Source organism: Artibeus jamaicensis, unplaced genomic scaffold, assembly GCF_021234435.1.
Source record: "Artibeus jamaicensis isolate MK-2021 breed Jamaican fruit bat unplaced genomic scaffold, CSHL_Jam_final contig_410, whole genome shotgun sequence".
NCBI classification, from domain to species: domain Eukaryota; kingdom Metazoa; phylum Chordata; class Mammalia; order Chiroptera; family Phyllostomidae; genus Artibeus; species Artibeus jamaicensis.
The window spans coordinates 1,403,962-1,431,477 of record NW_026521820.1 but is presented as its reverse complement, the minus strand read 5'-3'; the positions used below and the strand labels follow the sequence as shown (position 1 = coordinate 1,431,477).

The 27,516-nt window shown below is 37.3% G+C and overlaps 1 protein-coding gene across 1 annotated transcript in view; it reads left to right on the top strand.

Moving 5' to 3' along the window:
* The window catches only part of FARP1 (FERM, ARH/RhoGEF and pleckstrin domain protein 1), a 373,615-nt gene that overhangs the window by 249,056 nt on the left and 97,043 nt on the right, over window positions 1-27,516 (top strand). The window contains exons 3-5 of the mRNA XM_053665353.1: window positions 1,479-1,583; window positions 19,694-19,736; window positions 21,219-21,297. Coding sequence (XP_053521328.1) covers window positions 1,479-1,583; window positions 19,694-19,736; window positions 21,219-21,297 — 227 coding nt within the window. The remainder of the gene's footprint in view (window positions 1-1,478; window positions 1,584-19,693; window positions 19,737-21,218; window positions 21,298-27,516) is intronic.

Below are 27,516 nucleotides of genomic sequence, written 5' to 3'. Positions count from 1 at the left end.
GGGAGGTGAAGCTAGGAAACTGGCAACTAGAGATAACCATGTCTTTGAAACATTTTTCTTTCAGTGTTTGTTGTGGTGGGGTTGGATATATTTTACTGGTGGATCATTAGGAGTCCACTGGATAGTGAAGAGAAACCAAAGCATATGATTCTAAGCTTTTAGGGTAGAAATCAGATTCTTATATATCATGTTCCCTTTCCTTACAGATTCAGTGCAGTATTGATTTAGCAGACATTGATAAGGTGCCAGTTGCTTTGCTAAGCAGTAGGACTATAAGGTGAATTAATAGTTCAGAATTTAATTAGAGAGATAGACTCATAGCTATTTATATATAATATAGTGGAATAAGAAACTTTTCTGAGTCATTCATTTTAACAAAATTGGTTGTTCTTTAAACACTGTACATCGAGGGATTAATAAAATGTGGCCTTTACCTTCACTGTATGTGTAGTCTAGATGAGTCTGCAAAAAGTGCTATAGAAACCGAGAGAAAAAAGCCATAAATTTTCATGGAGGAAAGAGGCACAGGGCAGAGTTTCAATGGCCACAAAAAGGGAATGGGATCATGAATTGAAAACTTACATCCACCCCAAACCCACACACAAGTATTTGTAGCAACTGTATGCATAATTGCAGAAACTTGGCAACTAACATGTCCTTCAATAAGTGAATACATAAACAAACTATGATCAATCTAGAGAATGGGATATTACTCAATGATAAAAAGAAATGAGTTATCAAGCCATGAAAAGACATAAAGGAAGCTTAAATGTACCTTGCCAAGTGAAAGATGCCGGTCTGAAAAATCTACATACTTTGTAATTCCAAGTATATGATATTGTTTAAAATGTAAAACTATTAACACAATAAAAAAAATCATTGGTTGCCAGGGCTAAAGGAGGAGGAGGATAGAGGTTGAAGAGGTAAAGCACAATGAACTTTTAGGATGATGCTACTGTTATGGTGGATACATGATATTATACATTTTTCAAACTCCATAGAACTATACAACACAAAGAATGATCACTACTGTAAACAGTGGACTTCAGCTGATAGTAATATATCAATATTGGCTAATTATAACAAATATATTGCACTACTGCAGTGATCTTCAACCTTTTTCATCTCATGGCACACATGAACTAATTACTAAAATTCTGTGGTAAGCCAAAAATATATTTTTCACAAATATGACAAAAAATAGGTATAATTTTGATTCGTTCACATCAGATGGCTATTGTGTTGGCTGTTGTGTCATTTTTTATTTGACAATCTAAGGGATAAGAGGTGAGTGCCCCTGGCTAAATACTCAGGTATTATATGTTTAAAAAATTCTTGCAATGCACTGGATGAAAATTGCTGCACTAATACAAGATGATAACGACAGGGAACATTGTGTGTGGCAGGGGAGGTATCTGGAAACTCTTTGTGCACCTGCCTGTTTCAGAGGGCATAACTTCTCTTGTTTCTGTTCCCAGGAAAGAGCCCCAGGGAAAGTGTTGCTGGATGCAGTTTGCAACCACCTCAACCTTGTGGAAGGTGACTATTTTGGCCTGGAGTTTCCTGACAACAAAAAGATCATGGTAGGTGTTGTCATATTGATATTGCTATTTTATTTCCTGTTTCATTTGGGAGAAGGGAATGATTGGGACCTTTTCTTGACCATACAGAAATATACAGAAGAAAAACACCCAGAGCACTTTAAATCTTTTTCTGAAAGTAACGTGTGGATGGCATTAAAAGAGAATACACAAAGAAGACCATCTCCCTCTCACCCTTTTCCCACAACTTTCCCTCCAGGGCCACCATTACCAGTCTCTTATGTGTCCTTCTGATCAAAGTCCATGTATATATATACATTAATACATATTTTTGAAATACGCTAATATAGGTGTCACACACACCCGTACTTTTCATACCTTCCCCCATTAAAATGTCACTAAGATCATTCCTTTTCAGGACCTAAAAAGAATTCACTTCCTTCTTTTTAAATAGTTTCTTAGAATTCCAATGAATGTATATGCCCTAATTGGTAACCTCTATTTTAAATGATGGGATACTTAGGTTGTTCTCAACCTTTTGCTGTTACAAATGGTGTTGCTATAAACATACTAGTACATTTGTATTTGCACTCATGGCCACGAATAGCAGTACTTCAGATCCAAAAGCACTGACTTTCCTAGTGCATGGGTTTGCCTGTTGGCTAAATACACAGTGGGACAAAAGTAGGTTTACAATCGTGAGTACACAAAACAGTTTATTCTTGTATTATTATTATTAATTGTTGTATTATTTTCCATACAAACATCTGTGAACTTACTTTTGCCCCACCCTGTATGTCATATTGTTCTCTTAGAACATAGCTTACTGTTTTTTTCTTTTTTTAATTACCTTATTGTTCTTCAGTTACACTTGTCTGCATTTTCTCCCCCCTCCCCCCAACCCCAGCCAAACCCACTTCCCTCCCTTGCTTCCACCCTCCCCCTTGGTTCTGTCCATGTGTCCTTCCCATTGTCCTCTCCTGTCACTACACTCCCCTCTGGCTATTGTTAAATAGTTCTTAATTTCAATTTCTTTGGTTATATTTTGTTTGCTTTTTTCTTTTGTTAATTATGTTCCAGATAAAGGTGAGATCGCATGGTATTTGTCCCTCACCCCCTGGCTAATTTCACTTAGCATAATGCTCTCTAGTTACATCTATGCTGTTGCAAATGGTAGAAGCTCCTTTTTTTTTTTCTCTTTGCTGCGTAGTATTCCATTGTGTAAATGTACCATAGTTTTTTGATCCACTTATTGGCTGATGGGCACTTAGATTGCTTCGAGCACTTGGCTATTGTAAATTGTGCTGCTCTGAACACTGGGGTACATGGGTTCTTTTGAATTGGTGTTTCAGGACTATTAGGGCATAATTCCAACAGTAGAATTGCTGAGTCAAAAGTCAGTTCCATTTTTAATTTTCTGAGAAAATTCCATACTGTTTTCTACAGTGGCTGCACAAGTCTGCATTCCCACCAACAGTGCACTAGGGTTCCCTTTTCTCCACATCCTCTGCAACACTCATTTGTTGCTTTGTTTATTATGGCCATTCTGACTGGTGTGAAATGGTGCCTAATTGTGGTTTTAATTTGCATCTCTTGATGGCCAGTGATACTGAACATATTTTCATATGTCTCTGGGCCCTCTGTATATCCTCCTTAGAGAAGCATCTGTTCAAATCTTTTGCCCATTTTTTAATTGGGTTTTTGGTCTTCCTGGACTGGAGTCATATAGTTCTTTATATATTTTGGAGATCAAACCCTTGTCCAAGGTATCATTAGCAAATACATTGGTTTTCTTTTCATTTTAATGCTTTTTTCTTTGGCCATGAAGAAGCTTTTTAATTTGATGAGGTCCCACATGGGTTTATTCTTTATGTCCCTTGCTTTAGAGGAGGAATCAGTGAAGAATGTGCTGCATGGAATGTCTGAGATTTTCCTGCCAATGTTTTCCTCTAGGACTTTTGTGGTGTTACGACTTATATTTCAGTCTTCTATTCAACTTGAATTTATTTTTATCATGTAAGCTGGTGATCGAGTTTCATTTTTTTGCATGTAGCTGTCCAGATCTCCCAATACCATTTGTTGAAGAGGCTATTTTTACTTTATTTTTTGCTTTCCCCCTCTTTGACAAATATTAATTGACCATTGGGACTTGGGTTTATTTCCAGGCTCTCTGTTCTGTTCCATTGGTCTATGTGTCTGTTTTTATGCCAGTATCAGACTGTTTTGATTACAGTGGCCTTGTGATACTGTTTGATATCAGGTATTGTGATTCCTCCTGCTTTCTTCTTCCTTCTCAAAATTGCTGCAGCTACTTGGGGTCATTTATGATTCCATATAAATTTTTGAAATGTTTGTTCTGTCTCTGTGAAATATTTCATTGGTACTCTAGTAGAAACTTCATTGAATCTATAAACTGTTTTGGGTAGTATGACCATTTTGATGATGTTAATTCTTCCAATCCATGAGCATAGTACATGCTTCCATTTGTTTGTGTCTTCCTTAATTTCTTTCTTCAGTGTTGTATAGTTTTCTGAGTACTGGTCTTTTACCTCCTTGGTTAGGTTTATTCCTAGGTACTTAATTTTTCTTGTTGCTCTATCAAATGGGATTTTTTTTCCTGATTTCTGTTTCTGATGTTTCATTGTTGGTATACAAAAATGTCTTTGATTTCTGAGTACTGACTTTGTATCCCACTGTTTTGCCAAATTCACTTATTAGGTCGAGTAGTTTTTTGGTGAAATCTATTGGATTTTCTATGTGTTAGGTCATCTGCAAGTAATGATACTTTTGCTTCCTTTTTTCCAATTTGGATTCCTTTTCTTCCTTTTTCTTGTCTGATTGCTGTGTCTGGGACTTCTACTACTATTTTGAATAGAAATGGTGAAAGTGGGCATGCTTGTCTTGTTCCTGATCTTAGTGGGAAAGCTTTAAGTTTTTGTCCATTGACTATGATGTTGGCTGTAGGTCTCTTGTATATAGCTTTTATTAGGTTGAGGAATGCTCCCTCTGTTCCCACTTTGCTGAATGTTTTTATCATAAATGGGTGCTGTACCTTATCAAATGATTTTTCTACATCTCTTGATAGGATCATGTAATTTTTGCCATTCATTTTGTTTATGTGATATATAACATTTATTGATTTGCAAATATTGTACCATCCGTGCATCCCTGGGATGAATCTCACTTGATCATGGTGTATGATCTTTTTAATGTATTGCTGGATGCAGTTTGCCAATATTTTGTTGAGGATTTTAAGCATCTATGTTCATCAGCGATATTGGCCTGAAGTTTTCTTTGTTGTGTCTTTATCTGGTTTTGGGATTAAAATGATGCTAACTTCACAAAAAGAATTTGGAAGTCTTCCATCATTTTGGATTTTTTGTAATAGTCTGTGAAGAATGGGGGTTAACTTTTCCTTAAGTGGTGTGTAGAATTCTCCTGTGAAACCATCTGGTCCAGGGCTTTTGTGTGTTGGGAGTGTTTTGATTACTGCTTCAATTTTATCAACTGTTATTGGTCTGTTCAGGCTTTCTGCTTCTTCACTGAGTTTTGGAAGATTATATTTTTCTAGAAATCTGTCCATTTCACCTAGGTTTTCAAATTTCTTGGCATGTAGTTCTTCATAGTAATTTCTTACAACCCTTTGTATTTCTGTGGTATCAGTTATAATCTCTCCTGTTTCATATCTGATTGTGTTTATTTGGGTCCTCTCTCTTTTTTTCTTGATGAATCAATCTACTTAAAGGCTTTTCAATTTTGTTTACCTTTTCAAATAACCAGCTCCTGGATTTATTAATCCTTAGAATTATACTTTTAGTCTCTGTATGTCATTTAATTCTGCTCTGATCTTGGTTATTTCCTTCCTTCTACTTGCTCTGGGCTGTCTTTGTTGTTCCTCGAGTTCTTGCAGATGTAGGGTTAGGTTGTTTGTTTGAAATGTTTTTATTTTTTTAATGCAGGCCTGTATCATTATGAAATCCCCACTCATGACTGCCCTCACTGTGTCCCATAAATTTTGGATTTAGTGAGTTCATTTTCATTTGTTTCCAGAGACTTTTTAATTTTGATCTCATTCTTAATCCATTCATTATTTAATAGTATGCTGTTCAGTCTCCGTGGGTTCTAGTGTTTTTGAGTTTTTTCCTTGAGGTTGGTTTCTAGTTTTAGTCTCTTGTGGTGCAAGAAAATGCTTGATATGATTTTAATTTTCTTGATCTTGTTGAGGCTTGTTTTGTGTCCTGCCATGTGGTCTATCTTTGAAAATGTTCCATGTGCATTTGTAAAGGATATTTTGCTTCTTGGGATGAAAGGCTCTATATATGTATCAGTTAAGTCCATTTGATCTAAGACATTGTTCAAGCTTTAAGTTGGTATTTTGTTTGGAAGATCTATTCATTTTTCAGAGTGGGGTTTTAAAATTTCCTAGTATAATTGTGTTGCTCTCAATATCTTTCTTAAAGTCCTCCAAGATTTTCTTTATGTGTTTGGGTGCTCCTATGTTGTGTGTATGTATATTTACAATATTCATGTCTTCTTGATGTGTTCTTTTCTTGAGTATTATGAAGTGACCTTCTGGGTCTCTTTTTATGGCCCTTATTTTGAAGTCTGTTTTGTCTAATATGAGTATTGCTACCCCAGATTTTCTTTCCTGTCAGTTTGCTTGAAATATTTGTTTCCAGCCCTTCACTTTCAGTCTGTTTAGGTCTTTCATTCTGAGGTGAATCTCTTGTAGGCAATATATGTGTGGGTCATGATTTCTTAATCTATTTAGCTATTCTCTGTCTTTTGATTGTAGTATTTAATACGTTTACATTTAAGGTTATTATTGATAGGTACTCATTCATTTCCATTTTTTGTACCTGTGTTCCTCTCTCTCTTACTGTTTTTCTTCCTATTTTTAAAGCAGACCCTTTTGCATGTCTTGCAGAGCTGGTTTTGGTGGAGGTGTATTCTTTTAGACTTCTATCATCTAGGCAGCTCCTTATTTGGCCTTCCATTTTAATTGAGAGCCTTGCTGGGTAGAGTAATCTTTGTTGCAGGCCTCTGGTTTTCATTACTTGGAATATTTTTTTGCCATTCTCTTCTTACATAGAGCATTTCCATTGAAAAGTCAGTTGTTAGCCTTATCGGGGCTCCCTTGTAAGTTACTTCTTGTTTCTCCCTTGCTACCTTTAAGATTATCTCTTTTTCTTAGAATTTTGCCATTTTATTTATGTTGTGTCTTGAAGTGGGCCTCATTGGGTTTCTCTTGATTGGGACTCTCTGTGTTTCGTGTATTTTTGTGACTTTTTCTCTCATCACATTAGGGAATTTTTCATCATTACTTTTTCAAATGGGTTTTCTATCCCTTGCTCTTCTTCTCCTTCTAGTATACCTATATTATAAATATTGTTATATTTCATGTTGTCTTGCAGCTCCCTTACCACCTGTTCATTCTTTCTGAACCTCTTTTTCTTTTCTTGCTCTATCTGGGTGGTTTTTTGAAGCCTGTCATCCAACTCGCTGATTCTATCTTTTGCTTCATCCAGCCTGCTCGTAATTCCTTCTAATGTGTTTTTTATTTCTGAAATTTTATTGTTAACTTCTTCCTGGTTTTTGTTTACAGTTTGTATTCCCTTTTTCATGGCAATGTAGTTCTCACTTAGTTCTTTGTAGTTGTCTGTGAGTTCCTTATCTTTATAACCACTAATTTGAATTTTACATTTACTTTTTACATTTAGGTCTTTTAATGGGGAGTCTTCCATTCCTTTTGATTGCATGTTCTGTTTTTGCTTCCCCATTTTAGATGACTCTTTTAGTTTGTTTCTCTTCTTCCTGATGTTTCGCTTTGCTAACTGTCTTTGTAAGGTAAACTTTTATGGTAGGATTCATTGGGGTTCAGTGGTGTGGTCTCTTTGATCTCCTTGTCTGGGTGCTCTAGATTTGCCCTTTCTTCTGTTTATGTGGGCTCTCTTGTTGTACTTGGGTTTTTACCTTTGGTGGTTCCCTTTTTAGTGGTTCTTCTGCTCCAGCAGAATATACTAATATACTAATATAGTATATATTAGTATAATATATACTATATTATACTAAGAATATACTAATGTTCACTGCTCCCACCTATTCTTGTATGTGATCAGTGGCAGTTTGGAGTTAAAATGGGTTAAGACAGCAGGAGAGTATTTAATGGGATTTAAAGTACCAGGAAGTAGCGAGGAGATCGGAGATTCTTTGGATAAGTATAGTATTAACTGTGATAATTCACCCAAGTAGCCACTTTTTGTAAAAGGTAAATGAGAGATAAGACTCTTGTTAGCTGAATTATGAGCTGAATCCAGAAAACAGAGCACTTGTGCAAGGTTAGATGATGTAATATAGTGAGATTGAAGGATAGAAAGTAGGTATAGTGTGAGAGAGAATAGAGTTAACCAGAACAATAGTAATGCTTAGTATTAAAGTGAAGTGGGCTAAGATCGTGGAGAGTTGCTGTGTAGTGTGGGACAACAATTATTTATAATACTACTGGAAAAACAATAATATGAGAAAAAATGTATGATTTGGGTAGCCAAAATAGAAAGTACCCAATCAAGAGTTGTGTGTTTTGGGGACACAGGTTAAGTGAAAGAAGGGAAATTAAAATACAATAAAGAAAAAATAAGGAATATCAGTGAAATAATGTAATTAAACAGGGAAATAAAACAAGGAAAACTAAACATAAGAAAGATAAATAAAAAACATAATAGTAAAAGTGGTAAAAATAATGACAAGATAATAATAATATACTTAAACAGTGCCAGCTCTATGGGACAGGAAAAGTGACATTTGTCTTCGTTTCTCAGTTTTGAGAGTTAGCCTTGTGCTGCTCCTTTGGATCTGTCTCTGGATCCTTTGTAACTCCACATCTTATTGTCTTACTTGGGGGAAAAAGAAAACGGAAAAAAGAGTGGATCCAAATAATAATAATAATAATAACAACAACAACAACAACATTTAGCCTCCTGCTGACTTTAAGCCTGTTTATGGAGTTCTGGTGATCTTCCTAGATGCCACAGGAAGAGGGGGGTTAGGGTTTGCTTTTCTTTCTTCCTATGGTTTGAGAGGATGGGGACCAGGTCTGGGTCATAATATTCGCAGTTTCCTGGCCTCCAGCCCAGGTTCTCTGTGAGCTGCAAAGCTCAAATCAACCACTCAGCTGCTCACAGCATTAGTCAATCTAGGGTGTGTAGCCGGAAACAAGCAGGGTGCGCAGTACTGCTCAGATACTGTCTCTGGGTGATCGCAGCTGACACCTCCCTTGGGGTGAGCCAGCTGCTGCTGGAGAGTTCCTTACAAAGCAGCTGCCCTTAACACAGCCCAACTTTCCAACCAGTCTGGAGACTATCCGGGTCAGGGTTTCACAGTGCCCCCAACTCCTCCCTTCTCCAGGTGTTGCCTGACACCTCAATTTCTCTAGTGCTGGTGTCCACTGTCCCAGCGGTTGCGTACCACCTCTGTGTGTCTCCCACTTTGTTTCTATTCTCCCTCCTCAGGGACTTCCAGCACCCAGGTACCTCCTGGTGCTGGGCTGCCCTCCCTGCTCTGGTGGGAGAGGGAGCTGGTGATCTAACTCTCCTTCCTGTATACTGAAGTAGGCACCAGCAGAAGTAGCCCTGGTTCCCAGGCAGATTCCAGGAACCTTACCTCCCGGCACAATCTCACTGTCTATTTTTCAATGTCCTCTGCAATTTTTTCCTCCAGACTTCATATAAGCTGAGATTCTGTTGGCTGTTCCTCAGAAGATTGCCTAGGTGTTCCAGCTGGGCACACACTGGGTTCCACTCCCACCTACCTCACCACCAACTCATCTTCTGAGTCTATGTTTTGTTTTGTTTTGTTTTAATTGACTTTTGTTTAGGGAAGTTTTAGATTTAAAGGAAAACTGAGTAGAAAGTACAGAGAGGTTCCCATATACTACCCTCCCCCAACATATGCACAAGTGACTTCTTTTATTAACAGCTTATAGTAATGTGATACATACATTACAATTGATGAGCCAGTATTCATACATTATTATTATAGTCCAGGGTTTACATTATGGTTCATTCTTTGTATCATACATTCTACAGGTTTTCACAAATGTGTAATGACATGTATCATAAGGGATAGCTTTACTGCCCAAAAAATCTTGTTTTCCACCTCTTGATCCCTCTCTTCCCACTGAGCCCCTAGCAACCACTGATTTTTTTAAATATATTTTCTTTTCTTGTTTTCTCTGTTCTTGGTGTTCTGATATCTGGGGTGTTGCTGAATGGAGAGTGACTGCCCTTCCCAGGGCTAGAGATAGGTCTTAAAATCTCAAACTAAAATTGTGAAATTGTCAGTTTCTTTTTGTAGTTTGACCAGTTTTTGCTTTATGTACTTTGAAGTTCTTCTTTTAAATGTATAAATGTTAAACACTTTTATATTTTCTTGATTAATTAATTTTTATTAGATAAAGAAATTACCTTCTTGCCCTGGCTGGCATAGCTCAGTGGATTGAGCGCGGGCCTGCGAACCAGAGTATCCCGGTTCGATTCCCAGTCAGGGCACATGCCTGGGTTGCAGGCCAGTTCCCAGCAGCGGATGCAGGAGAAGCAACCATACATTGATGTTTCTCTCCCACTCTTTCTCCTTCCCTTCCCCTCTCTCGAAAAATAAATAAATAAAATATTTAAAAAAAAAAAGAAATTACCTTCTTCATCCCTAGAGATATTCTTTATTCTGATATTTACCTTGTCTGATACAAATATAGCTTCTTTAGTTTTTAAAATGTATTATTGTTAGCATACAACAATAATACTTTTTCATCCTTTTCCGTTTAACTTATGCCTTTATATTTACAGTGCATTTCTTAGAGGAAGTATACAGTTGGGTCTTGTTTTGTTCAGTCTTGATAGTCCTTTTTCATTTGTAGTATTTAGACCATTTGCATTTAATATGGTTAGTGATATAGATTAAATCAGGCATCTTGTATTTGCTTTCTATTTGTCTTATTCATTCTTTGTTCCTGTTCTTCTGCTTCTTTTTGATTAATAGAATATTTTTAATAATTCCACTTTATCATCTATGTTGGCTTATAAGGTATAACTCCGATTTTTCACTTTAGTGGTTAGTTTGGAGTTTGTATGCATCTGTAACTTATTAGAGCCCGGTTTCAGGGGATACTATGTCACTCACATACAGTGTAAAAACTGAAAATCATATACTTCCATTTTCTCCTTGCTGATCTTTTTGCATAAGTTATAAACCCCACATTACTATTACTATTGTTTGTTGTTTTTTATGTAGCCATAAATAATAAAAAATCTTTAAAGCATCTTACCTGTATACCATGATTTAACATTTTGGTATTCCTCATTCCTTTGTGTAAACACAGATTTCTATCTGATATCATTCTTTCTACTTGAAGGACTTTAATATTTTATGTTACATGAGTCTACTGATGATGAAGTCTCTCAGCTTTTATGTTTGAAAGAGTCTTTATTCTGCCTGCTTTTTTAAAAGGTATTTTTTTAGCCCTGGCTGGTGTAGCTCAGTGGATTGAGCACAGGCCTGTGAACCCAATGATTGTGGTTCGATTCCTAGTCAGGGCACATGCCTGGATTGCAGGCCAGTTCCTAGCAGGGTGCGCATGAAAAGCAACCATACATTGATATTTCTCTCCCTTTTCCCTTCCCTTCCCTTCCCTTCCCTTCCCTTCCCTTCCCTTCCCTGCCCTGCCCTGCCCTGCCCTGCCCTGCCCTGCCCTGCCCTATAAAAATTAAAAAATAAAATTATTTTTTTAAAAAGGTATTTTTTTGCTGGGTATAAAATTGTAAGATGAGTTTTTCTTCCAATATATTAAATTTTTGTTTTACTGCATCCTTACTTACATTGTTTCTAACAAATCTACTGTCATGTGTATCTTTACCCTTTTTTTAGCATGCAAAAATCAATAGCCTTTATTTTTTTCTTTTTTAACTTTTTTATTGTATTTTTTCAATACCATTTAATCCCCCTATACCCTTCTCCTGCAATCACCACACTGTTGTCCATGTCCATGAGTTCTTTTTCCTTTTTGCTCAATCTCTCCACCCCATAATCTCTCCCACTTAGCTGTCGTTGTGCTCTCCATCTATGAATCTGTCTCTCCTTTGCTTCTTAGTGTAGTTTGTTCATTAGATTCCACATATGAGTGAAATCATATGTATTTGTCTTTTTCTGATTGGCTTACTAATATCACTTAGGATAATGTTGTCCAGATCCACCCATTCTGCTGCAAAGAGTAAAGTTTTCCTCTTTTTTACAGCCAAGTAGTATTCATTGTATAAATATCCCATACTTGTTTTATCTACTCATCTACTTAGGTTGCTTCCATATTTTGGCAACTGTAAATAATGCTGTAGTGAACATAGGGGTGCTTATGTCCTTTCAAATTAGTGTTTTGGGTTCCTTCATGTATATTCCCAGAAGTAGGATCACTGAGTCTAAAGGCAGATCCATTTTTAAATTTTTGAGGTATCTCCATATGGCTTTCCACAGTGGCTGAACCAATCTGCATTCCCACCAGCAAAGCAGAAGGGTCCCCCTTTCTTTACATCCTTGCCAGCACTTGTTGTTTGTTGATTTATTGATAATAGTCATTCTGGCAGGTGTGAGATGATATCTCTTGCATTTGCATTTGCATTTCTCTGGTGAATAGTGACATTGAGCATCTTTTCATAGGTCTATTGGCCACCTTCATGTCCTCTTTGGAGAAGTGTCTATTCAAGTTCTTTGCCTATTTTTTAATTGGGTTGTTTATTTTTTTGGAGATGGGTTTTTTAAGTTCTTTAACAAATTTTGGATATTAACCCTATGTAAGATGTATCAGCAAATATGTTCTCCCATTCTGTGGATTTTTTATTTTAGTGATGATTTCCTTTGCTGTGCACAAACTTTTTAGTTTGATACAGTCCCGTTTATTTATTTTTTCTTTGTTTCCCTTGCCTGAGGATATATCTGATAAAGTACGAAGAGCAATGTCTGAGATTTTGCTGCCTATGTTTTCTTCTACGATTTTTATGGTTTCAGATCTAACATTTAAGTCTTTTGTCTATTTTGAATTCATTCTTGTGTGTGCTGTAAGAAGGTGGTCTGGTTTCATTTTATGCACGTATCTGTCCAGTTTTCCCAACACCATTTATTGAATAAACTCTCTTTAGCCCATTGTATATGCTTGCTTCATCTATCAAATATTAATTAACTATAAAGGTATGGGTTTATTTCTAGGCTCTCAGATTTGACTTTTAACACCTGTTAGGTGGAACTGGTATAGTCTACAGCATGGAATAAATTATTCTGTACTGCTAGGGATGGCCCTTCAGCATTCTACCCAATGCCCGTGAATCATGAAGTTTTCCAATCTGCCTGGTGCACATAAGTAATGTTCCTAGCCCTGTGTGAACATCAGGCACTGTGACATCTAATCTCTTTATTGTTTCTTTTTCCCAATCTTGGTATTTTTTTCACAAGCATATGTTGATCAGTATTCAGTTGATTACTGAAGGGTAACCTTCTTTACTCTCTTTCTTTACTCTCTTTCTGAAGAGAACTTTCTCCTCTTTGGAACTCTCCTTTGAATTCTTGCTACCCAGGTTCCCTATACTCTCAGCCCCGTCTCTTCAACTCATGGATTTTTCCAGGTCATTCCTCCCTGCATCACAGTCTAGAGACTATGCTCAAGACTTGCAAGTTGCTCAAGGTGGAAGGCTGGGTTGACTGCAGGGATTGTGATTATTTTGTTATCTCTCAGGAAATCACTGCTACTCATTGCCTGGAGTCCCAGATCTCTTGTGTTATATATTGTTTCCATTGTTTTTATTGTTTCATGTGGGAAGATCCTGTCCCCCTTACTGTATTTTGAGCAGAATCAGAAACCTCTAGTGGGTTTTAAAGCAAAAGCCATACTTTACATATCTCTTAAATATAAACAAATGTAAAATTACTAAAAACAAAAATTCAAAGTAAAGTTATTTCTTCTAGGAGTCATCCTGAAGAAAGGCTAAATTGGTGCAATGATTTCTAGATACTGGATAATTTTTTATAACCTATTTTTCTGATTCTATATATGTTATAGTTGACAATGAAATATTTTTGTTGTATACAGTTTTGATTTTTAAACATGAAGATAAGACTTGAACTATTGTTGAGTCTTACAGTTTTTGAGAGGCAAGATATTTTGATGTAGAAAAAGCAATCGTCTAAGAGTCAAATAAACTTGATGTTGAACCCCAGCTATATGACCTTGGGCAACTTAAATAAGCTTTCTGAGTTTGGCTTCCTTCCTGTGTAAAATGACCACATTGTTATGAATATTAAATGAGAATATATAAAGCACCTATACAATGCCTGGCACATAGTAATTGCTCAGGAAACAGTCTCTTTTCCTTGCCCCTTGTGTAATATCAAGTAACTGACTCTGTTTTATATTTTATTTACTTATTTTTTTAATCCTCACCCGAGGACATGTTTACTGATTTTAGAGAGAGAAGAAAACATTGATGTAGAGGGAAAAATCAATAGGCTCCTTCCCACAGTATGCCTATGGGGAATCTGACACACAACCCAGGTGTGTGCCCTGACCAAGCATTAATCCCACAACTTTTTGGTGCACAGGATGACACTCCAGCCAACTGAGCCACCTGACCATGGCCTGACTTTCTTTTAATAAGACCTTTTCCAAAATACCTCAAATATTTCAGTTGCCTACAAAATCCGCCTAAGATGTCACTCACCAAAATAATATGGGCAAAAAATGTTGAGGGAAAGAAGAGAACAGCTTTGGGAACAGTTATTCATCTTGCCTTGCCTTTGATACCTAAGCACTAAAACATTTCTTCTCAGCTAACAGTATTTCAGTACAGAAAGCACATTCCAAAGGGGGAAGTAATATTAACAGAGTGTTGGAGGAAAATAGGGAGCCTGAATAAAATGTATATAAGCAGGATAAAGGTGTGTTGAAACCAAATTGTGGAAAATAACTGTAATAGGCTGAATTGTGTCCCCTTAATATTTGTATGTTGAAAAATCTAATGCTTGGTACTTCAGGATGTGACTATACTTGAAGATAGGGCCTTTAAAGATGTGATTAAGTTAAAATGAGACCATTATCATGCTCCCTAATCCAATCTGACTATGTCATTTTTTAAAAACAAATGGAGGAAGGGAAGGAGGGAGGAAAGGAAAGAGCGAACAATTGGGTTGCCTTCTTATACATACACCTACTGGGGATAGAACCTGCAACCTGGGTATGTGCCCTAACTGGAAATCGAACCCACAGCTTTTTGGTGTATGGAACTATGCTTCAACCGACTGAGCCACACCATCCAGGGCTGATGGTATCATTTTTAGAAGAAGAAATTTGGAGATACCTGAGAAACGCAGGGGCATGTGTTCACAGAGGGAAGACCATGTGAGGACATAGCCAGAAGGCAGCCATTTGTAAGCCAGTGAGTGAGGCCTCAGGAAAAACCAAACCTGCCAACACCCTGCTCCTCCAGAACTGTGAGGAAATAAATTTCTGTTATCCATTCCCACCTAGTCTGTGGTACTTAGTCATGGAAGCCCTAGCAAACTCTTCCAATAGGCCTTCAAATTTCATCGGGGAAGTCCCTTGATTTGGTGAGTCCTACGCACTGGGAATGACATTTCTAGAAGTTCAGAAGTTCATTCATTTTAATCAAATTTCTTTACCGTCAAGTAATGTGTATGTGTAGTTGTGTTCTGGAGATGAGCAGCATGGTTTTAGAACAAGGATGTGTGGCTTGGTTGAAGGGATGGAGGTTTGGGTTCAAGATACATCATTACAGTTGTGACCCTCCTGAGATCTGTTCACAGGGAAAGGCAGATTATGGTGCTTTGGTGCCTTTTTAACTCATGTGAAACTTGTTTCTGTTCTGCTTAGGTTGAATGAACAAGTGATGTGTCTAAGGCGATCTGATTCAGTTTAAATGTTTCCCGGTGGCCCTTCCTATATATCAAACTTCAGTGTTTTAACTCTAGTCAGCAACCCTAGTTTTCTTCTTAGAAATGAGAGGAGCTCCTTCCAGCCCATCCATTTATAGTATATGTGAGCAAGACCTTTTCTCTCAGCTCTACAGATATTAGTGTCACTGGTTAATGGAGAGGTTCCCTCAGGTTCGGTGTTCTTGCTCAGTCCACTGCAGCTGTGATCAGTGCCCTGTGGCATTACTGCTGAAGAGCTCAACCAGATGGGTTCATTCAGGCCGGTCTGATGTTTTTAGACCTACATATTCTAAAAACTACATGCTTAGTTGGCTCAAATTGGTGTTTGTATTTGATGCTTTCCACAGTAAGAGGGTTGCCAAACGTAAGAGGATTGTTTTATAACAGTTCATAAAATTGGCAACTATGTTGCCAGAGCATAGTTGTTTTGTCCTGAGTCGCTTGCAGCGTTTAGGCAGATCCTGTGGCAGAATTGATGGTAGTGAAATATCTCAGAGATGGGTTTCCTGAGGCAGCTGTGGAGGCCGAAAGAACACAGGATAGCAGGTGTATGAATGTGAGCTCAGCAGCCCTGCAGAATCCCACTAGAATTCTGTATTAACTCAATGCCTCATGAAACATAACTATTTTGAATCTTCTCCGCATGCCTCAATTTACCAACTTTCAAATTTTAAAGGGGAAACAGAAGGCACTGAAAAGGAACTTTCTTATCTTCCCAAGAAAGAAATGTAAACTTAATTACATTTATAATTAACTTTTCCATCTTTCTCCCCAATGGAAGACTTCTCCTTTTCTAATTCAAGTCTTTGCCCTCTGTTTTAGAGCTCTTGTCACATCATTTCAAGTCCCTTAGGACATCACTTAACTCTTTTGGCTCATATTCTCAATCCCTCCACTTTTTTAAAGTACCCAGGGCTTTCCTGTTAAAAACAAGCAAATGATCAATGCCATTATTTGATTTTTTTTTACCCTCTATACTCCTAGCCTCTTGTCTTCCTCCTCCTTCACAGCCAAGCTTCTTTAAAAAACCCTTCATCATTTAAGAAGTACAGATCAGTACTTACAAAATAGCTACAGGATGTAAAGTACAGCATAGGCAATATAAGCAATAATATTGCAGTAAGTATTTATAGTGCCAGATGAATTCTGGAAATAATGCAGGGAACACTTCGTAAAGTATATGATTGTCTAACCTCTATGCCATGCACCTGAAACCAATATAAAATCATACTGGAAGTAAACTGTAACTGAAAATATATATATGTTCTGGCTCTCCCATCTATTCTCACACTTCCAGACTAATGTTTTTAAAGTGCACATCAGATTGGATCAGCACCATGCTTAAACCCTTCACATTGTTCTCAGGATAAGAATGAAGAAGCTTAACCTGACCTCTGTGAGGTCTGACCCCTTCTGACCTATCAGCCGTGTTGGTATCCTTTGCCGCTTCAGGCATCTAGACAAGTTTTTTTAATTTTTTATCTTCTTTATTTTTTGAATATATTTTATTGATTATGCCATTACAGCTGTTCTATTTCCCCCCTTCATTCCCCTCCACCCTGCACACCCCCTCCCCTGCCATTCCCCCCCCCTTTAGTTTATACCCACCTGTCTCAAGTTCTTTAGATTCTATACTTCCCATACTATTCTTGCCCTCCCCCCCTATCTATTTTCTACCTACCATCTATGCTACTTATTTTCTGTACCTTCTCCCCCCTTCTCCTTCTCCCACTCCCCTGTTGCTAACCCTCCATATGATCTTCGTTTCTATGGTTCTGCTCCTGATCTAGCTGTCCTCCTAATTTGCTTTTGTTTTAGGTGTGGTTCTTAATAACTGTGAGTTTGTTGTCCTTTCACTGTTCCTCTTTTTTATCTTCTTTTTCTTAGATAAGTCCCTTTAACATTTCATATAATAAGCATTTGATGATGATGAACTCCTTGAATTGGATCTCATCTGAGAAGCACTTTATCTGCCCTTCCATTCTAAATGAAAGCTTTGCTGGATAGATCAATCTTGGATGTAGGTATTTGGATTTCATGATTTGGAATACTTCTTTCCAGCCCCTTCTTGCCTGTAAAGTCTCTTTTGAGAAATCCGCTGACAGTCTGATGGGAACTCCTTTGTAAGTGACTGTCCCTTTATCTCGTTCTGCTTCTAGGATTCTCTCCTTCATTTTAATCTTGGCTATTATGGCTTTAATACTCTGGTACTCCTTAGCTTTAATCTTGGTAATTATGATGTGCCTTGGTGTGTTCCTTCTTGGGTCCAACTTCTTTGGGACTCTTTGAGCTTCCTGGATTTCCTGGAAGTCTATTGCCTTTCCCATATTGGGGAAGTTCTCCTTTATTATTTGTTCAAATAAGTTTTCCACTAGTGGCTATTCCTCTTCTCTTTCTGGTACCCCTATAATTCAGATGTTGGAACATTTAAAGATGTCCTGGAGGTTACTAAGCCTCTTCTCATTTTTTTGAATTCTTGTTTCTTCATCCTTTTCTGTTTGGTTGTTTCTTTCTTCCTTCTGGTCCATTCCATTGATTTGAGTCCCAATTTCCTTCCTATCACTATTGGTTCCTTGTGAATTTTTCTTCATTTCCCTTAGTGTAGCCTTCATTTTTTCATCCAATTTGTGACTCAATTCAACTGATTCTGTGTGCATCTTGATCACCATTGATTTGAACTGTGCATCTGATAGGTTGGCTATCTCTTTGTCGCTAACAAAATTTGGATTTTGTTATCCAAATTTAAGGTAATTTGGATAACAAAAAAGGTAGAAGACAAGAAATCACTTGTCTTGCAACCTCTCAAACACATTTTTCTACATTCATAAGTATTTATCAAGAACATAATTTTTAATTCCTACATGGTAATGTTATATAGATTTAGATTATTTATTTATTTATTTTAGTTATTGGGGGAAAATTAGTGTTATAGAAATGTTATTAACAGTCCTTTTATATAAATATTTTTGTGCATAAATGTCTAATTACCAAAAGTTGAATTACTGGGTTAAAGAGGGTGTGTAGAAATACTTTTTAGGCTTTAGATAATTATTCCCAGATTAGTCCTCCAGAAATGTACCAATTTATATATCCACCCAAATAGTAAGAGACTGCCAATTCCCCACAATAAATCATACAAGACACATAGGCATATATAGATGCAAATCTAATGGGTGGAAATTGTATATGGTTATTTAAACTTGTATTTGTAGTGCAGATCACTTCTGAATTTGAACATTTCTCCTTAGCTATTGTCATTTTTTCTTCATCAATTACCTGTTGTTTTTTTATAGTTTTGTGTTCTCTTTTTCACATATAAAATCGTTTTTATAGTAAGTGCATTAACCTTGTTTTTGTCATGTATGCAAATATGAGCTTCAGTAGAACCTTTTTCAAATGGCTGCAAATTCAAGGAGAGTTTAAAGAAAACCGTTGTAAAGTGAGGTAAAATGGTTACCATACTTTATTAATAAGGGCAGCTGGTATCTCTCTCTCTCTCTCTCTCTCTCTCTCTCTCAAATTTTGCAACTCAAACTGCATGCTAAGGCAAGTATGTGTGAAAACAGTCTAGACTTTGAAATTAGGCAGGCCTTATTTCTGTCCTGCTTCTTTTGCTTTGGAGCTAAGAGCACTAGGACACGTTATTGAACCTCTCCAACTCTCAGATTTCTTTCCTGGGTAACAGGAATTCTTCTGGCCTTGTGCATAAGTAAATAGCTTCTGGATAGTGCCTGGTGCAAAGGTGGTATTCTATAAATACCATTTTCTTTTCATATCCCTCTAAGCTATTCTGTCTGTACATATGATATGTACCCTTACATGCATTTTGTTTCATTAGGGAGCGTGCATATTTCATTCAGGTTGTAGCCAGACATGCAGTCATACGTTAATACTTGCTGACTAGGTAATTATGACCAAAGTACCAATGAGGGTAGAAAAATTCATAGTTAACTGAGTCTAGGAGAGGTTTTAATTTTGGATCTTAGGGATAATGTTAGTAAATTTGGATCTGTTCTATAAAAGTGGTATATGATGTAAGATAACAAAATTCTGGAGAAGAAAGTGACAACTTCAACTACACAAAAATTTTATTTTAAACAGCTCCACATTAGTTTCAAATTACTTAAACTCTTTTATTGAGAATTTGTGTCCCCTTTTTTCCTTTGTAGGTGTGGCTGGATCTCTTAAAACCTATCGTCAAGCAGATTAGAAGTAAGTATATACTATATGTTTAACAGTGATATTAAATATAAAACCAGACAGTTTCCTCATCTAGATGTTGTCTGTCCTGTGGCATCAAGCCCACTTAATGACACAAGTTCTTTTTTTACATCGTAATTGCCTTTCATCATCTTTTAATCCACATACCATTAAAATATATGTTCTGCAGTTTTAATAAGTAGCAATTTGGTAATCAAAACCCTGCTTGGGAAATCAAATATCATTCTGATTAACAGCTAAAGCATGATGTTAAGCCCCCAATTGAACTTGTCTTATTTGTGCCCAAGTTTTTTATTGTCACTTTTTAAGAGGGGAGGAAGAGGCATTTATTTATATTGGTGTAAGATTTTTTGTCCTGCCTCATCAAAGCCTGTGAAATCAGAATGCAAGTGAGGGTTGGAAAAATAAGGTGCATGTGTGTGTCTGTGCATGTGTTTCTGAATTTCTGAATGGCAGCCAGAAGTGAAGTGAGTCTGACTTGCATTTAGGCCATGTGTTGGAAAAAAATTAAGGAAGATCTAGGAAAGAAGGAAGGAAAGAGAACACCTGCTTTTTCTCTCCCTTCTCATCATGCCTCAGCACTGGACCTTCCTCCCCTCTCTCTGCTAATGGTAGAGAAGAATCTCTTAGCATATTACCAAATGCAGACAAAGAGAGTCTGCCCCTATGAGGTCAGCCCTGGGTGCTCCTTTTCATCCCATGTGCTGTGTAACTAGCCATGTGTGACAAAACAGTCATTTTGTGTTTAGTGCTAGCAGCTACTCAACTTTAGATTCTCTAAGGATCTGAGTGCCCTCATTTAATTCCCTTCTCTGTAAAAATAACTAAAAGGAAATAGCATGGCCTACCCATCTTCCCCATGTTGCTATTGTTCTTTTGTGACCCAGAGTTGACATACAAGGGTTTTGTTAATTTTTAGAATGATTAGGGAAAAGCCCAGCTTCTCTTGGCTTCCATATTTGTGTGCCTTGTTTTTTCCTCCTAATTGTGTGTATACTGGTGACATCTTTACCTCATCATATATCATTTTCGTTTTTTTCCTAAACTTGAATGTGTTAGCATAGAAATTATAATATACATCTATTTTTGTGATAGTAAATGGTAGAACAAAAAGATATTTTCTGCTTTTATACACGTACTGTTAAAATTGGGACTAAAGCAGCTAATTGGGCAATTTTTAAAGGGAAGTGCTTTTTAAATCTGAGTACAATTGAAGTCTTCAGAGAAAAAGTTTAACATTTCTGTAATATCTTTGTTACAGTTTTTTAAAAAGCCATCTGTTTCTCTGAAATGTAAAAGTGTGATTTAGTAGTAACTGAGCTTAACTAGTCATTCAATGACTTAGGCGTTGCCAGGTGTACACTTTGCAGCTTGGAATGAGACTTATTATTTGGTATATAATATACCCCAGAAAATATTTTTCTTTAACTGCTTTTGAGACAAATCAATAACTGCTTTATTTTTTTTCTTCAGGGCCAAAGCATGTTGTTGTTAGGTTTGTGGTGAAATTCTTTCCACCTGACCATACACAACTTCAGGAAGAACTCACAAGGTTAGTGGTTTGGCTATTTATTGCTATGAGATGATAAGGAGAAGAGAAAATTGGTGTTCTAAATCAATTTGATTACCATTTTCTCAATGTCTGCTCATCTAGCATCAGTTCTGTGCTTAACAGTTTAACCCCCTCTCTTCCAGTTAGGCTTATAAATATGGGGGTAAGAAAGTACCATGTTTTTCATAAAGCCTCATTTCTTTGAGGCTGTGATTCAAAATGGACTGGACTTAACCTGTTACTGCCATATTTTCCCTCCTTTATCTATCACATCACAAGATAGTTTTGGAAAGTGAATCTCTTCTATGAGAGAAGAGATTCTCTCTTCTGTAAGTTGTTAACTCAGAGTTTCTCTTCATTGCTGTCATGAGTGGGTGGACATGAACTGTAGGTCAGTTTCTTTGTCAGCTTGGCCAAGTAGAAGCAGCATAAGCATCAGATCTTGCCTGGCTTCGGCATCAGTCATTCCTTTGATAGCTCTGTGACTAGCCAGTTACTTGTTACCTCTGCACCTATATTAATTCCTCTGTGTCAGTGTGAGTATAAGGCTGGGTTGGACATGGCTGTTTTGAGGATAAGCATTACTACACATAATGGCTAGAATCCAGTAGGGACACCATGAATGATAACCATCATCACCATCACTATCATCATTGTCACCATCATCACTACCACTACATATTTCATAATTTATGGCAAGATACACAGCTTTCTAAAAGAGATCAGAGCTCAGTAGGAACACATGAAGATAAAAGTCTCCCTTTCAAGAGTGCTTTTTGATACACTAGTCTGACCAACCAAATTCTTGCCACACATGCCTTTTAAACTGTAACTGTTTAAGACCAAGACTATCACATCTTTCTTATCCTGTCATTTCTGATATAGAGCCCAGTGTCTTGGGTGAATAACCATCATTAATGAAGGGTTGAAGACATTCAGTCAAATATTTATGAAGTGTATACAATGTGTCCAAGAATTGTTCTAGGCACTGGGAATATATTGGTGAAAAAATAAGCCTGGTAATAGACAAGACGGTTAAATAAAGAAGAAAAACATCAGATAATGGTAAGGGCTCTTAAGGTCATTGAAATAGGATGATGGGTGACAATTTTAAATTGAACTCTTTAGGGTGCCTTCTGAGGAAATGATGAGGATCTGTCAGTCATTTTCAGAGGGAGAGTGTTCCAGATAGGCAGTGCCCAAGACAGGAATAAGTGATGTGTCAATCATAAAAATACTGGTATGGCAGGAACCCTGAGGGTGAAGTGCAATGAGGTGGGACAGAGGCCCAAATATATGTACTGTTGAAATACTAGTTGCCATATGGATGTTGTGAGGAGGATGACTGCAGGGAAGCCACTGAGAAAGCAATGTTGGTCATCCATGCCACGTGATGGTGATGGAGAGGATAGGCGTGTGAATAGAGACACGTGGTAGCTTTTGCAATACTTACTGGAGGTGGGGTCAGTCCATCTGGGTGATGGGGTAGGGATAGAGACTGAAGGAAGTAGAAGAGATGTTTAGATTTGACTTCAGCAATTGTCCGGGTGGTGGTAACGATGACTAAAATGAGAATGGGTGGAGAGAAGTAGAGGATTGGGGAGGGGAAGAGTCAGGAGTTTGCTTCTGCAAGGCTGCACTTGAGATACCTACTCCACCTTATGTAGATGTGTCAGGAAGGTCATTGGGAACATGAATGTGGATTCCAGGGAGAGACAAAGGCTTTGTGTTTTCTGAATGAGTCTTTACTCCTTGTTTACCTCCATTTACCATCCTCAGATCATTGAAGCAATTAGAGGTGGCTAGGAACTGCAGAAGCCATTAGCCTTCTGGAAACTGTATGCAGTTTTCCAGAATACTTAAAGTAGAAGAGGGGCAGCTGGAGCTACTCTACCAAATTGCACCAGACAGAGGGGCCAAGTTTTCATGAGGTGTCATTATTAGGGCTACTGTCTCTCAATTTCTGGGGCCAGCCTTCCTGTTGTGGGAACACTCATTGCTCCAAGCTCAGTGTATTGAAACAAATCTAAAGGCAAGTCCAGCTGTTGGTCAGCAATGTGCTTTATCCTTCTGCATTGTATTGGGGCCTCTATACTGCTTAGAAAATTGGCAGCATAAATCCCCCTTTTCCCACTTTTTCTTCCTGTTCTACTTTGCAATGAGTTTTGTACTCTTTCAATTTTTATGACTCATTGCCTTTAGAAGTTTGTAGTTTTCTTCCATTCTGGTCCTTGTTATAAAATTCCATAAAACGTGTTCTCCTTAAGCCAAATGGGACCGGTATCGTTCCTGGTGGTCTGTTTGACCTGATAAAACTCCCTCACATTACATAAGCTCAGCTGGATGCAGCAAGTTTAGGGTTTTGTTTTCTGTCTCACAGTGTTAACTGACATTTAAAAAATCTTTTCTGAAGAGAGAACTCTTTGGGCTCAAGGGTGAATAAAATTGATATGAAATTTAGAAGCTCCCCATTGCTTTCTACTTTGTCATGATGTATAATATGAGGATCCAATGTATTGACTCCCACACTCTCAAATTCCTGCATAAGCAAAAATCAAATGATGGGACCATCGAGATTCCAGGAACTTTTCTATCGCAGATGGTAAGGGAGGGAGGGAGGGGTTTGGAGAAGGTCTGTGTGGACAGTGCTTTTAGGCAAGGGATGTGTGGAAAAGAGCGAGATAGATAGAAATGGGCCTGTAGACTATAGTTTGGCAGACTGTAGTAGCCCTGTGGTTAATTCTTTGAGCCTCCAGGAATAGCTTTCAGCTTCCTATTTATATAGATGGAAGATTAAATTTTACTTGGTGGTTAAACAAGAAGCTGAATTCCTATTTATTAAACTATACTTTTGGTGGAACTCTGTCCTGTTGACAATGTTTAGAAGGACAAAAGCTGACTCCAGTGCAAGTTTTAAAAGGTAGGGCAAGATCTTTGGAAAAGAAATTATCAGGCTTTCTTTTTTTCTTTTTTTAAATTTTATTTTAATTATAGCTTAAGTACAGTTTTCTTCCTTTTACCCCCATCCTAGCCCACCCCCCAGCCCTCCCTACATCCCTCCCATTTCCTTCCCCACCTTGTTTTTGTCATATATCCTTTATACTTATTCCTGCAAACCCTTCCCATTTTCCCCTAAAATTGCCTCCTCTCTCCCCTGTGGTGGCTGTCAGCATATTCTCAATTTCAGTGTTATTGCAGAGCCCTGAGTCATTTTTTGTCATGCTAATGAGTTTAGACACACTTCTTTATGGGTGTCCCATCATCAGTCAGACATAATTTCTACTCAGCTGTGTTCAAACAGGTGAGAGACCCTGTCACAACTTACTGGTATGCAAGGTCTGCTAAAGTGTGTTTCCTTAGGCTGGCAGAGGAGTTGTACATGATACTGGGGAAGAAAAGATGGAGTCACATGAAACCTCCCTCATGAAATAAATGAAAATAGACATGTGTAAAATCAGGCATCAGATGGATGTGATTTGCAACTCTTGCGGTCCCCAGAACTGAAAGCCCTTCTTGAGGAGTCCTGCCACTGTCATTGCCTCTTCCTCACATCCACCCAAGGAGACTTAATTCCCTTTTGAGTGCTTTGAACATTTCTGTGTGTTTACCAGTTTAATTTTATTTAGTGTCTACTAAGTATGTCTTAGCCTTTAGTTCTTATGAATTTGATTGGAATTGCTTCAGCTTATAGGGGTGTTGCTGAATCTCTTTTTAAAAAAATTTTATTTAGTTATTTTTCAAGTACAGTTTTTTGTCTATTTCTCCCATCCCATGTTCCCCACCTCCCTCCCATTTCCTCCCCCCAGTCCTCGTCCCTGTGTCCTTCATACTCTCTGAAGTTAGCCTTGTGATGAGTGTGCTCAACTTACACCTGTCATGAAGAAGTCAGTACCCAAGAAGGTCTTTCTCATATTACACTGACCTTAGAATAGAAAGAGTTGGTATAATTAGGGTGACAAGTTCTTCCTGCACTCTGCAACATGGCACTTGCCCTCTAGCTAAATGTGTGACCTTTTAGAACCTGCTGCCATCTCGCAGCCCATAGGACACTGTCACCAAAGGCCACCAAAGCCTGTCAGACTCTGAATCCATTCCTTTGAACACAGGATCCTGTGTTTCAACTGGAAGAGAGTAAAATACTCAGAATGTAATGTTTGTGAAACACAAAGTTCTCCTTATTTTTAAATTAACCACATAGGTGACAGTTAAAGCCTGTAGCTCTAAGAAGTGTTGAATTCAAAAGACAATAACCACTACCTAATGCAGAAAGATGGTTTATACTACCTTTTCTCATGTAACCCTATATGTTAATATTTGTTATTTCATATTCCCATCTTTTTTTCTCCCCACTGACTTCCCCAAGAGAGAGAAGGGAGGTGGAGAGAAACTTGAGAACAGAAATAAACATTGCAGGGGTTGGATAGAGGTCAACTGTTAATTGGTAGATTTCTAGGTGATCTAGTTTTATTTTGAGGTTTTGTTTTATTTTTGGTGGTTATAGATTTGCCCCTTATTTTTTAGTTCTCAATAATGGAACTTTCTAAATGACTTAAAGAGGGTTAGTTTTTATTTTATTTAAAAAATTGCTAACATTTACTGAATGTTTTTGGTTTAGTCACTGTGTCTTCCATGTATTATCTCATTTAATGGAAACCTGTGGTTGGTCTTGCTAAAGACTTTTTTTAATTAAAAATAACCTTTTATTATTACAAAAGCAATCAGAAGATAGTGTAGAAAGTTACAAAGTACAGATAAACAAGAATGAGAACATAAAAATACTATATTCCTATTGTCCAGAGATTATCATTGTTAATAAACACGTGAGTATGCTATCCTGTCTGAATTCTTTCTATACACATATATGTATTTTTATCTCATCTAATACCCTAGCCACACTGAAGTTTCCCCATTTGTTTCCCAAATGCCATGTATATCTGGTTATTCTAAAATGTATTTCACTAAAGGACCACACATTGCATGTCCTTGAACCTCCTTTAGTCTTTCAGAGTCCCTCAGTTTGTTTTGTTTTGTTTTTTTCAAGATACCCTCTTAGTAGAAAAATTGGACCAGTTGTACTATAAAATATGTTGCCTCTTGAATTTGTCTGGTTGCTTCCTTGGGCTATTTAGCTTATTCCTCTAGTCTCTGTGCTTTCTGAAAACTGGAAATTAGTTCTAAAGACTTGATAGATACAAGTCAAATATTTTTTACTAGAATTCATCATAAGTAATGTTTTGTGCTTCCTATATCATTAATGACACAAAGAATGATTATTAGGATAGTGACATTCTGATCTTTCCATTGTGAAATAAGGTCATGTTACTTTGTCTCTATGCAGATATCCAATTTACTAAATGTTTTTTCATCAATTAACAATCCTTGCCAAAGTCAATAATAATAATAATGCTAACATCACTAGTTAGCATTCTTCTGTAACGTAAAACTTGGCCTCATCCACTTGGACTATCTGTATATCCTGCAATACCCTTCATACCAAAGAGGCAGATTACATCACCACTTTTTTCCCATGGGTTATCAATTTTTAAATAAAGAATTGGTTTAATAGTCTCCTTAAATTGATGACATATTCAGGGATTTTTGTTGTTGTTGTTGTTTTCTCCTTTTTTTGAGTATCATTATGTGAACTTTTTTTTTAACTTTTTTATTGATTATGCCATTACATTTGCTCTATTCCCCCCTCCATTCCCCTCCACCCTGCATGCCCCTCCCCCACCACTTCCCCCTTTAGTTCATGAACACGTGTCTCAAATTCTTTAGATTCTGTATTTCCCATACTATTCTTACCCTCCCCCCTATTTTCTATCTACTGTCTGTGCTACTTATTTTCTGTACTTTCTCCCCCCTTCTTCTCCCACTTCCCTGTTGCTAATCTTCCATGTGATCTTCATTTCTATGGTTCACTCCTGATCTAGCTGTCCTCTTAATTTGCTTTTGTTTTAGGTGTGGTTGTTGATAACTGAGTTTGCTGTCCTTTCACTGTTCAACTTTTTTATCTCCTTTTTCTTAGGTAAGTCCCTTTAACATTTCATATAATAAGGACTTGGTGATTATGAACTCCTTGAATTTGATCTTATCTGAGAAGCACTTTATCTGTCCTTCCATTCTAAAAGAAAGTTTTGCTGGATAGAGCAATCTTGGATAGAGGTCCTTGCTTTTCATGACTTGGAATATTTCTTTCCAGTCCCTTCTTGCCTGTAA